Source organism: Nannospalax galili, unplaced genomic scaffold (assembly GCF_000622305.1).
Source record: "Nannospalax galili isolate Female #2095 unplaced genomic scaffold, S.galili_v1.0 scaffold726, whole genome shotgun sequence".
Taxonomy (NCBI): domain Eukaryota; kingdom Metazoa; phylum Chordata; class Mammalia; order Rodentia; family Spalacidae; genus Nannospalax; species Nannospalax galili.
In genome coordinates, this window is record NW_008355253.1 from 3086472 (window position 1) to 3099918 (window position 13447).

The 13447-nt window shown below is 38.8% G+C and overlaps 1 protein-coding gene across 2 annotated transcripts in view; it reads right to left on the minus strand.

Moving 5' to 3' along the window:
* Ctnna2 (catenin alpha 2) overlaps positions 1-13447 on the minus strand; it is a 1380618-nt gene that overhangs the window by 1081808 nt on the left and 285363 nt on the right. For both annotated transcript variants that reach the window (XM_008852324.1, XM_008852323.1), the window contains exon 3: positions 4504-4699. In XM_008852324.1, the coding sequence (XP_008850546.1) occupies positions 4504-4699 (196 nt within the window). The remainder of the gene's footprint in view (positions 1-4503; positions 4700-13447) is intronic.

The window sequence follows — 13447 nt, forward strand, 5'->3', positions numbered from 1 at the left end:
GAGGAAGGAAGGGAGGAAGGATAGTAATACATGATACTAAACATTCAGCCATGAGCTGCAAAAGATGATAGACTTTCATGATGACTAGAAACAGACTTTATTCCTTCATTCACCCACTCATTCAACAAGCATTTAATGAAACATATTAAGTGCTAAGCAGTACAAATCAATAGTCAACAACAACAACAACAAAAACTTGAGAGGTCTATGCCCCCATTAATTTATATTGTGGCCAGATAGAAAGTCATCTCCTAAAAGTTTAGTTACCATTTGAAAAACGACAGGTAAAAAGTTCAGGGGATTACATTTCCCAGACATTAGGCTTAAGTCCATATAAAATGTTATTTAGACAATTATTTCTCATTGATGAATTTGTTCCTAATTAGAAAGTGCTTCTCAGATGTAAGACTTCAAATCTGGTCTCCAATACTGTAGTGCCCACCTGTAGCTAAGGGAGACAACCAGCCATTGTTCTAAAATGATGGATAAATTTGTTTTCTCCCCCTATCTAGGAGCCTTTGAGAAGGAACTGACCCTGATTTTAACCACTCCAACAGCTATCAAAGTGCCTGAAAACAAATCCTGAGTCCATCACAACTGAGCCCAGCCTTGGTAGACAGAAGGAAAACAAGGAGCAACCCAGTAGAGGGATGCTTTTGGAAGCTCTCTTCAAGAAATCCCAATGGACTTTGGTAGGAACATTTTACATTTGCCCTGTTCTGACTTTTTTCTGATTCTCTGTCGAGAACTTGTAATGTTAACTACTCTTGCCTATACTTCTTCTTCATATGCTATATTCACCAACCAAGGACTTTCTTTTCTCCCTACATATAAGAGTTATGCAATTTGGGAGTCTTTTAGCTAGACCCACTGAAGGAGTACACCAATTGCCTCATCCTGCATCCCTGTTCAGCATGGAAGAAGCCAGAGTGGTCTGTATCCTGATTCCTTATAGGCAATTTGGGTAACCTCTTCAGAGGATGGTGTGATAAGTAGGAGGTAGGAATTGGTTAGGTAATTAGGGTAAAAAGACCCCAAAGAGAAGTAACCAGTTTCTTGGCTAAAAGTCAAATGTCCTTAGGCTTCTTGGCAACATACTCTGTTCCAAAGGCCAAAAATGTGAAAAGTATTTGGGAGCTGTTCTCTAACCCTAGAAGATTTTATGGTTACCTTTTCAGAGGGAGGAATGTTAGAGTAGCAAAAAGCCCCAAAAGAAAGAAAAGAAAGAAAGAAAGAAAGAAAGAAAGAAAGAAAGAAAGAAAGAGAGGAAGGAAGGAAGGAAGGAAGGAAGGAAGGAAGGAAGGAAGGAAGGAAGGAAGGGAGAGAGAAAGAAAGAGAGAGAGAAAGAAAGAGAGAGGAAGAAAGAGAGAGAGAGAAAGAAAGAGAGAGAGAAAAAGTACATGAAATTGTCATCAAAAAGTGATAGGGAGATATGGGAGGTATTGGAGGGGAGGGAGTGCACATGGATTTAATCAAAACACCTCATAAACATGTATGAAATTCTCAATAAATTTTTTAAAAGTTAAAATAAAAGACTAGAGTGTCGGGGCTGGAGAGATGGCTCAGCGATTAAGAGTACTGACTGCTCTTGCAGAGGACCCGGGTTCAATTCCCAGCACCCACATGGCAGCTACAACTGTCTGTACTAGAGTGTCAAAAGGTCTTTGAGTGTCCACATTTTACTGGAGATATCAGGGTCCCCAGTTGGGGTTCTTGGTCATATAATACAAGAATATAAGGACTGACTTAAAGGGAAGGGTGAGGACAGTTTTATTAGCATAGAAAAGAAAACCCCAGGGTGGCAAGCTGTAAATCCCTGAAGCCACCCTCAGGAAAAAGGTGCAGAAGAGAGAGAAAAAACGTCATTGGAGTTAAGCTGGCAGAAATCAACCAGCTGTCAGGAAGGGGGCTTTAGAGAAAGACCGAAAAATCCGAAGTACCAGAGAAAGGATACCTAGGCTCTAGAGAGCATTGAAAAGACAGAGACAAATGAGAATGGTAAAAGTTATGTCTTTCTGAGTCAAGACTCCAAAAGGTGGGCACACCCAGCAGAATCTCCTGGTGGCTCTGCAGTGATTGTAAACCATCTTTGAGAAGGTGTTCTCTGTGTTGGTATGTGCAAAGTGAGTCAGCCTCAAGGGCATGAAAGAGACTGCACATGTAAAAGTCCCCGGACAGGAAAGCTGGTGACTTGAGATGCCTGAGGCAAGAAGAAACTCATGAAATACGTATGTAGGAGTCACAGTCTATGGTGCTTTATAACAGATTGTATTCAGAAGGAAACAGAAGTAAGCATAACAGTAAGATTTCTGCTATGGCTAGATGTGTGCTGTATCTACGGAAATAAGAAATGCAGAACATGAACCAAGCCAAGGAGGAGGTATCTCTTCTGATCTCATGGTTCTTAGAACTTCCAGATATAGATGGTATATAGGACTACATCAAAATCAAAAACCTATGTCCATCCAAGAACACAACAGAGTGCAAAGGCAGCCTATTTATCGACAGTGGATAAATTGAAAATCAGTGTCTGAAAAGCTGTGAATGTCTAGAATATAAAAAGAACTCCTGAAACTAACCACAGCAGATAATAACAATTTGGATAAGAGATTCACAGTGGAATGGAATAGGCATTTCCCTGAAGAAAAGATATACAACTACTATACAAGGTGGCAAAACGTGCTTAGCACAACTATTCTGTAAGGAAATGATAAGAAAACCACAATGAAATATTCACCTCACACCAATTGTGATGGCTATTAGTAAAAGAAAAAAAGAAAAAAAAAGAAGGTGATGAAAGCAACTGCTGGTGGCAAGGATGCGGAAAACCTTAAAGCAAATGCATTACTTAGTAGAAGTATAAAATGGTGTAGCTATTATGGAAAACAGCACAGAGGTTCATCAAAAATTGCAAAGTAGGGCTGGCGATATCGATCAGTGGTTGTGAGTACTGGCTACTCTTTCAGAGGACATGGGTTTGGTTCCTAGCACCCAAATGGCAGCTAACAACCCTATGTAACTCTAGTTCCAGGGGATCTAACTCACTCTTATATGACTGTGTTGCACTTATATACATGCAAGAAAAATTTTCATATATATATATAAAATAATTCTTTTTTAATTATAAATTATGTTACCACATGACCCAGCACTACCAATCACTTCTGGGTATATATCTAAAATGATTGAAAGGAACTTGTCAAAGAGATTCTTCTAATTTCCTTTCTGTTCTATGATAAGATATTCTGATAAAAAAGCAGCTTAGGGGAGAAAGGGTTTATTTTAGCCTTAAATTTTAGCATGAGGAAAGTACAGTGCCAGGATTTTGAAGCAACTAACTACATCACATCCACAGTCAGGTGCAGATAGAATGAATCCAAACACGCTTGCTTGCTTGAACTCAGCTGCATTTCTCTACTCTTACGCAGTTCAGGAGCCACTGCCTAGGGAATTCCTACATCAATTCATTTAATTAAGACAACCATACCACAGAGAAGCCTACAGGTCAGCCAATATAGAGACAGGTCAGCCCTTATTGAGACTGTTTTCATAGGTAAATTGAGAATGAAACGTAATCATCACAGAGATATTTTTATGTATCTATAACATAATAGGAATGTTGTTCACAACAGCTAAATCATGAACATATATACATATAATGACTATTATTTAGTCATATGAAGAATGAAATTCTGATATACGCTAGAACAAACATGGATGTTGAAGACACTCTACCAAATGAAATACACCAGACAGAAAAGGCTATATTGCATGGGCCCACATCTATGAAATATTAAGAATTGTCAACCAGATACAAGAAGAAATGAGAATGATTCCCAGAGGCTTTGGGAAAGGGCACATGGGTAGCTGAATAATGCATAGACAGTTTCAGTTTTGCAAGTTGGAAAAGGTCTAGAGATTGGTTTTCAAAGTTATACGTAGACTTTACACCACTGAACTGTAAATAAAAACAGTTCAGATGCTATTTTTATGCTATATATTGTATTGCAAATAAAAACAATTGAAATGCCTACTCAATAGTATGTTAACTCACTAGACATGAGAGGAAAGCTGTGGACTGAATTAATAAATTTGAGAATTAAACAGAACATTCATTTTACATGGCTTTACATTATCCTCTCCCATCCTCCTTAAAAAGTTGATGTTCATTATCCTCTCCCATCCTCCTTAAAAAGTGGATGTTCAGTGATTCTTTAAGTGTGAGTTCTTCCAACTCCATGACCCTAAAGCCTGACTTTCATATAAGAATCTGTTTTCATCTATCAATGGCCAGCAACATGAAGAGTTCCAAGTGACAGCAGACGTGGAGCTGCATCTTATGGAGTTGTGCTACGATAACAAAATCTCTATGTAATGAATTCCAAGAAATATTAAAAATGAGAAGTGCAAACAAAGAGGGAAGAGTCAAACTTTTCATCTGAGTGTCTCTTGCTTCTGCAAAGTATTCACTTGTTTATACATCAACATCATGCCTTCCTCTACCTTGTTTTCGCACATCCTCTACAGCAGCCACCAACTCTTCTTTGAGGTCTTGACTCTCCTTAGCAATCTGTTCGCCCTTTTCCAGGAAGTTCTGAGTGGCTTGCTCTACAGATGCTGCAAGGACATGGGCTTTCTTTGACCTCCCTTTCTTTTTGCCAGATGGACCTTTGTTGCTAGTGTTGACAAGTGTGGTCACCTGAAATATAAAAGAAAAACTGTAAAACTGTTCTGTAAGACTTTCTAGAAATGGGCTTGGCTCATAATTTCTAATTACACTTTTATCAATTATTAACTCATAAAGGTATATCAGGGAGCCTAATCATATAGTCTCAGCAAGAAATGGGTACACTTATACAGATTGGCATATAAATAAACAACTGCAATTTGTTTCATAAAGAAATGAAAAACAAAGGGGCAGGAGAGTTAACTTAGCAGTTAAAAGAGCTGCTTAACCCCCAATGGGTAGCTCACAACTGTCTATAACACCAGTCCCAGGGGATCCAGTGCCCTTCTCTGGTCTTTGTGGGCAATTGCACGCATGTTGCATATATGCATAAACAAATAAAAATAAAATAATTCTTTTTAAAAAAGAAATGAAAAACATAGCAGAAAAAGCAGGCATGTCAGTAGCTCAAAGATAGCAGCTCTTTACAGGCTGCGTTTAACAGACTCACAAATACAGTGCTCATTTCAGGAACCTACCTTGAGGGCTGTCTTAGTTATTTTCTATTATTGTGATAAAAACACTGACCAAAACCAACTTGGAGGAGAAAAGGGTTTATTTTCTCTTATATCTCCCAGGTCACAGTTTATCACTGAAGGAACCCAAGATAGGAACTCAGGACTGGAATCTGGAGGCAGGAGCGGAAGCACAGACCAACCTGTTACTGGTTTGCTCCTCTGCCTTGTGCTCAACCTGTATTGTACACAACACAAGACTACCTGTCCAGGGCTGGTACCACCCATAGTGTGCTCAGCCTTCCCCCCTCACTCAACAATCAAGACAATGCCCCACAGACATGGTCATTCCTCAACTGAGATTCCCTCTACCTAGGTATGTCAAGTTGACAATTACAGCTGTCCAGAACAGGAGCCTCAGAGAGGCAAAACTGATCATCTATAGCCTTGAGCCTTAGCATCCATGTAGAGATAAAAAAAAACAAAGGAAAAATGACAAGAGGTTAATACCCATCACTTGCATATTGTTTTTCTATGACTTACAATGATAATTGTTATTTCTGATTTCATCATATAATAATAAAATGGTAAGTTTGATATGTAGTATTAAATTATTTGGCTTGATATTTAGTTAGCCAACTAAATATTCAGGAATCAAAATCGGCTTTGTATTTATTATAATTCTTTTTCTTTTTGTCACCATTTTATTTCTAATTAGGGTACTTGACTATACCTGTATATGAATATATACATGTAAGTGCTGGTGTCCCTGAAGGCTGGAAAAACCACACCATGGAGTTGGAGTTACAGGTAATTGGGAGCCACCCAGTGTAGGTACTGAGAATCAATCTCAGGTCCTTTGCAAAAGCAGCAAGTGCTCTTGACTGCTAAGCAATCGTTCCAGCCCCAACTCCCTTTCTAAATATAACTTGAGCACATATATCCCAACTGCCAATATTCTTTTAGCAGTTTATCAAAAGCTACCTAATTTAATAACAAAGCTTTTAATATCTTTCAGACAACTCGTTAGCTCCAATAGGTATCGGAACCTTCTTTTGTTCTGGAGAGAAATCTGAAGGGCAATAAATGCAGGTATTATATACTCTGTCAACAGGAGTTACAATTTTTTTACTGCTAAAAGGTTTTTATCAGCCTCCTAAGAATATAGTTTCTGTGGTCTGTTTTCATTGACATTTATCAAGGTTAGCAGACAAAAGAGTTTCTTGGAGGTTATCAAGAAAGCCAGTTCACAGAAAAGTTCAAAGAGTGCACTTTTAATGTTTACTCCAAATCCTCGTCATTAGTCAACACCATGATTAATGTCCGTATGTTTTTAGGACCCCAGATAACACCAAAAGAAACAAAATTTCAGATCCATGTGTACTTCCTTTGTGATACAGGTAAAATGAGTTCTTTAGAAACGTCAGAAGTGCTTAATACAGTAGTGGGCGAAATTATCTTAAATTCTCTTTTGATTAGTAATTAATTAAATACAGTGACTTCTATAAAAATAGGGACATTCCAGTGTCAACATGACATGAAATACAACAAAAAGAGGCTAAAGCCATTAAAAGTAATCATGTCAGCTAATGGCAGTTTTGCTGTAAAATGCACAAAATGAAGAACATATTCCAGTCTTTTCAATTCCACACACAATGAGGTAGCCATTCCTAAAAAAAAAAGGTGGGGGGACTTGTCACAGACATTCCTTTTCTGGGGTGCAGACATGTTTTATTTAGTAAGGATCCATTAGCATGCTGTTCTCCCAGGAAATTCAATGCTACAGAACTCTCCAATACTTGAACTCTCCCACCCTAAGCAAGCAACAATAGTGACTTGAAACATCAGAACTTGAAAGCCTGGCCAGGAACCTGTGGCTGGGAGATCATAGGCCCTACTAACAGTATCTTGCTTAAGAAACATAGTATCAAACTGCCTTCTAAATACTTATCCTTATGCCCACAGAGTGCAACTATCCTCTCCGATCAGAAAAGCTTCTTTATGTAGCTGATGGCAGTTAACACAGACACTCACAATTAATCTAACTGCAGAGAATAAATGACTGTGGAGTGGCATAAATGGGGCATTCATATCACACACCCTCACACCCAAGTCGCAGGCAACATCACAGAAGAAGGGGCAGGAAGACTGTAACAGCCAGAGGTCAGAGAAGATTGTTGCAAAATACTGTCTTCTAGATATGACAGGGCTGTTGCTCTCAGGAAATCATAGCACCTATGGCTGCCTACATAAGACCTGCACAAGATTAAGCCAATCATTAAGGGAGGTAGGAATTCAAGAAGCCCACATCCAGCTGTGGAGCTATTGATAGTTGAAGGTCAATGAGAGAGGAAGATACATTTGATGGTGCACCATGTCCATATGAGCAGCACTAATTTGACTTAGTAGGTTACAAGAGGAGGAGAAGGAGGAGGAGGAGGAGGAGGAGGAGGTGGTGGTGAGTTGGGATGAGGATGGGGGTAGATCCTAGAGAAGTTTGAGGGAGTCAGTGAGAAGTGGATGCAATCTAAAAATTAAAATTAAAATCTCAGTTTGGGCTATGCAGTTTTCCAAATCAGAGGAAAATATTCTCTATTTTCAAATGATGTATTCTCATTGTATATGTAATTTTGTCAGTTCTGTGATCTCTGTTTTTGTACTTCTCAAATTAGAAAAATAATGGAGGAGAGAACTATTAATTTCAGATATACTGACATCTTTAAAAACTGAAGTTGACAGTGGTGCTATCAAATTAGCTTAGTGACAATATCACAGGCTCATCTTTTGTAAAGGCAAACATATTTTGGCCTTTTTTGTTATCTCACATTGCATTACTGTATTAGGCAGAATTTAAGTGATACTCATAATAACAAGGCTGTCTTAGATTCCTTTAATGTTACTGTGATAAAATGCCCAGACAACAGCACTTTGAGACAGAAGAGGTTCATTTGGCTCACAAGTCCAGGTTATAGTCCATCCTTGCTGGGAAATAAAGGTGGCACCAACTGGAAGTCGCCTGTCATAGTGCATTCAGTCAGGACCACAAAGCAATGAATCAATGCAGTATGCTAGTGTTTACCTTACTTTTTCCACTTGTATATAATCCAGGATTCCCTGCCTTGGGAATGATGCTACCCACCCTAGGCCAGTCTTACTTATACTCAAGACAATCCCCCATAAATAGATATGTCCACAAGTCAACCTAATCTATAGAGCCCTATTTGAGATTAGCTTCTAGACTGTATAGAGTTGACAACTGAAACTTACCATCACAAAGACAGAATAAAGATTCAGTTGTGTCTACAAAAATAAATATGGAATATTATCTGGAAGCTTTTAAGAAAAATGTGCTTGTAAGAAAACCAATGTAATCTTTTAGAAAAAGTTTTCATTTACTCACTAGTAAATAGAAATAAATGAATAAAAAAAGAAGACAGAGAGCTATGTGTCTCCATGAAGGTTCATGTAATCTTCATCACTTCAGAACAAAGAAGTAATTACTCATATTTTGAATCGTTACTCATTGTTTTATTGAAGGACAAAGTCAATAAGTGAGGCAAAAAAATAAATAAAGTATTAGAAAAGACTACATTAAATTACCTCATTATTCATAGAAAATAGTATTTTCAAGAAAAAGTAAAAGGCTATAGTGATGACTTAGCAGTTAAGAGCACATGCAGTTCTTAAAGAAGACCCAAGTTTGGTTCCCAGCACCCATTTGGGTGGTTGAAAACCACCTGTAACTTCGGCTCCAGGGAATATGACACCCTCTTCTGGCTTTGTGGTTGTTGAAATAAGAACTGTTCCCCATAGGCTCAACTATTTGAACAATTGGTCAGTCAGTGACACTGTCTAGGGAGGGTCATGGAACATTTAGCAAGTATGGCCTGACTGGAGGAAGTACGTCACTGGGATTGGGTGTTAGAAGAGATCAGAGCCTTGCTATGCTTCTAGCTTGCTCTTAGCTTCTTCTTCCTGCTTGAAGACGTGAGATTGGAGCTTTCTGTTCCAGCTGACTCCTGCCATGCTTCCTCTGATATGATGGGTTCTGATCCTTGTGGAACTGTAAACCCAACTAAATTTTCCTTCTATAAGCTGCTTTGGTCCTGGTGCTTATCACAACAACAGTAAGTAAATTAATACAGGCTTCATCATACACTTGCACTCCTATGCACATACCATGCACAGACATACACAAACATGTGATTAAAAAGAAAAATACTGTCCCATAGCACTTGTGACAGCATGCAGAAGACCTGAACAAGCACAAACCAGACAAAAATCTGGCCTGGAAGTGTCAGTTGAGCAAGATGCTGTAGTCCAACTGAGGAATTGTTGGCAACTGGACACATTTGGGAGAGGGAAAGTAACTTTTCTTTAAGCATGTGATGCTAGGTAGGTCAATCTGGCTGCTGGAATATAGACCATATATGGAGCATTTGGGGGAGAACATTAGGCTGATAGGTCTTAAAATAAGAGATGATATGAAGTGAGGGGGCGAAGGAGGTGACGGTGATGGTGGGTGGGTTCAGAGGGAAAGGATCTGAATATGATCAAAATATATTGTATGAAATTCTCAAAGAACCAATAAAACATTGTTTCAAAATGTTAAAAAAGAAAATGCAAAAGAAAAGACAGTTTGAATGGCTGTGAAATAAACAGGATCAAATACTTGATAAAACAATAAAAAAAAGAGTGACTGAAGAGATGGCTCAGTGGTTAAGAGCACTGACTACTCTTGCAGAGGACCAGGGTTCAATTCCCAGCACCCACATGGTGGCTAACAACCATCCATGACTCCAGTTACAGGGAATCTAACACCCTCTTCTGACCTCCACAGGCAATGTATGACATGGGTGCTCTTACACACATGCAAGCAATACACTCATACACATAAAGTAAAAAATTAATAATCTGTACTGACTGGAGAGATGGTTCAGCAATTAAAAGTCTGTACTGCTCTTTAGAGGACATGTTTGGTTCTTGGCTCACAACTCCCTGCAACTCTAGGAGATCTGATTCCCTCTTCCCCCACCAATGGCATTGCTCTCATATGTGCACACACACACATACACACACACACACACACACACACACACACACAAAATAATAATAAAATAAAATAAATCATTTTTTTAAAAAATTAAATTAGTGGTTTCTTTTTTGGCAATGCACGCAGAGGTCAGAAGAGGGATTGGATCCACTGGACCTGGAGTTATGGATGGTTGTTAGCTGCCATGTGGGTGCTGGGAATCAAACCGAGGTCCTCTGCAAGAGCAGTCAGTGCTCTTAACCCATGAGCCATCTCTCTAGGCCCCCAAGTACAAATTTTTAAAAACTAAAAGTGTGAAAGAGAAACCACAGCATTGGACGCCACTGTACATTTTCCTTTTCTCCCACTTAAAGTTGTCATTTCCACCTTGGTGGGACAGGCACTCACTCTTCTTGAGCTATGCCTGTCTACAGTAAACATGGAGAAAGGTGAAGCTCATCTGCTTCAGATCCAACTTGATATTTTACAGATGAGTGTAGGATTCCAGGCCCTAGGGTGAGATGAGCCTAAAACCCTTAAGTCCAGGCTACGTTCTCTGGTAAAGAGAGGGGCACTGAAAACAGTAGCTCTGATAATCCCTGTCTTGCAGAACACTCCCAGACTGGCAGGAGGAAGCGGCCTGGTCATAAGTGCAGGGTCCCTGCTCTGTGGGAAAGCATCTTTGTCAACAACCCTTAGCTCATCTCCTCATCCTAACAAAAAGCTCAGCTATCCCTGGCTAAGAGATTAGGCCAGGTTAAAGGTTTACTCCTGAGCTAAAAGCTAAAAGTTTACCATGCTTTTAGCTCTAAGAAAGAAAACATTGTGGCCAATAAATTACTGGATGGGCACTGATAACCTTGAGTAAAAGTTTAAGAATCCTTCTGGTGCCAAATAACAGACTAAATGTCCTGTTTCTTTGTACCCTAAATCTTTGTGTGTGACTGCCATATCCCATGTGACTGCTAGTTCCTTGGGATGTATAAAAACCATCTGAATTAAAAAAAAAAATAAACAGCTTGTTGAAAAGACACAGGTCCCAGGGTCCAAGACTGTCACCGATCAAGTCTTTGTGCCCTGAAGCCAGTAGGTCCCCTGCTGAGCAAACCAAACCCAAGTCCCAACAGGAAATTCAGGTTAGAGAAAGCGCGTAACTAAAAAAATATTCCTCAAATTAACGAGGCTCAAAAATACTGAAGCCTTAGCCATTCTTGTGCTTTATAATGCAGAACTTGACATCTCAGTGGTATCTATTTGCATTGCCTTCTAACAGAAAGATGGAAACTTAAAATGTGCTAATTCTCCATATCTATCTCATTAGACAAGTGGAAATTGCATGTTAAACTGTATTCAATGTTCTATTCCAAACAGGGATTTTCTAGTCCCCACTCTCTACCTTCACCCATTCCGCACTGTATATTCCTCTGCCAAGTTGCACATGGATTTGCATGCAGTGGGAAAACGAATAGAAAAAGCAAAGTCACTACAAGCAAGAGTAACTATAATCAGTGAAAGATTAGACTTGTTTTCCCGATCCATTTACTGTCAGTTTTAACTGAGAAGTTTAACTTATGAACACCATAGGAAAATAATAATTGGTTTATTATGATATGCAGAAATGTTCTAATTTTTATTAGTATTTAAGTGGATCTTACTCTGATGCTGTCATACATGCATATGGTATGCTTTAAATGCTTTCTCATTAATTTAGTGTGTACTTATCTTAATGGGAGAATGCTACCACTGAGAGCTATAGAAAGCTCAGTGTATATGCTAAGAGGTTCCTGATGACCCAGTCCTCTTCATGTTACACACAGGAATTTTTAAATCATTTCAGTGCTAAACACACTGGTACTTCTTTCAAATGGGCTCAATGTCCTATATTTGTGGTTCCCACTGGGTTATGTATTTACAATCTCTTTCTCCTACTCTACAGACCAGTATAGATCATTTGATTGAATGTTGTAAGCAACTACACCATTCACTGTGAAGGTGGGTATTTTCATGTCTAAACACAAGCTTGTTTATCCCAACACAACTACAAACTAGAGTAACCACTTGTACTGCAGTATTGCCAGAGCTGGAATGCTAAGCAGCAACATTTTTTTTAGGTCTCTTACAATTCACGAGACACTGTGACATGTGTGGTTCAGTGTGTCTTTAAGTGGCACAAAACTGTAATGTCATGTGCTCTGAAAAGCAGCAACTGCTTTGAACTGGAAATGTGGAATGAGGAGGCAGGCATTTATTCTTTTAAAAATTTTAAGTAGATTAGTCATCAGTGCTCATGAGAGGAAACCCATGCTGTCTACAGAGTCTCTTAAAAATTAGAGAAATATTCTACTCTACTCAACTCATGACTGACTCTTTTATATTTACTAACTTTAAAACAAAAATGCTCAAGGAACTGCTCAAAGGAACACTAGAAAAAATCTGAAACCAGACTAAGCACAAAATATTTTCCAATTAGCACTAATTAAAGGATTCAGTTGTGTGAACTCCCATTCCCTCTAAAACCTATCATTTTAGTGCTGAGGACATTGCTTAGTCTGTTGAGCACTTGCGGTTCAACCCGAGGACCTGAGTTTGATCATCAGCATCCAAGTAAATATATATAATATTGGGCACAAGTGAAATTCCAAGTTGTTGGGGATGTGAACACAAAGGTTACTGGGACTTTTTGGTGACCCAGTGTAGCCGTATAAGAGAGCTACAGTTTCAGTGAGAGATTCTTTCTCATAAATGAAGGTGGAGAAAAAATGAAGAAGTCACCCAATATAGATCTGCACATGCATGTACACGTGCACACACATGCATAAGCACACCCCTGAACTGTGCACATAATGCATATGCAAAAGTTCATCATCTTTTCCTGCAATGTTTGATTGACAAGAGCATGTGTTTCAATATTTCCTTTCTACATAATGGTGGACTCCAATAATACATGAAGTAGAAGGTAATTGATGAGATACCAAAAATTATTGGCAATATAGAAGTTCTTATCTAAAAATATAAAAGAGGAATTAGACCTAACATTTCATGTAAGAAATGACGAGAGCACCCCAATCCCATCTGTGCATCAGGCAGTCAATGTCATGTATAATAAATGGGTTATCTAGAGGGAAGGAGCACATATTCAGAGAATCTGCAATGGTGACTTTACATATTTACCTTATTGACACTAAGTGTAAGTATGACTTACTTTCCTTGTCACTGTGACCAAATACTTGGCAA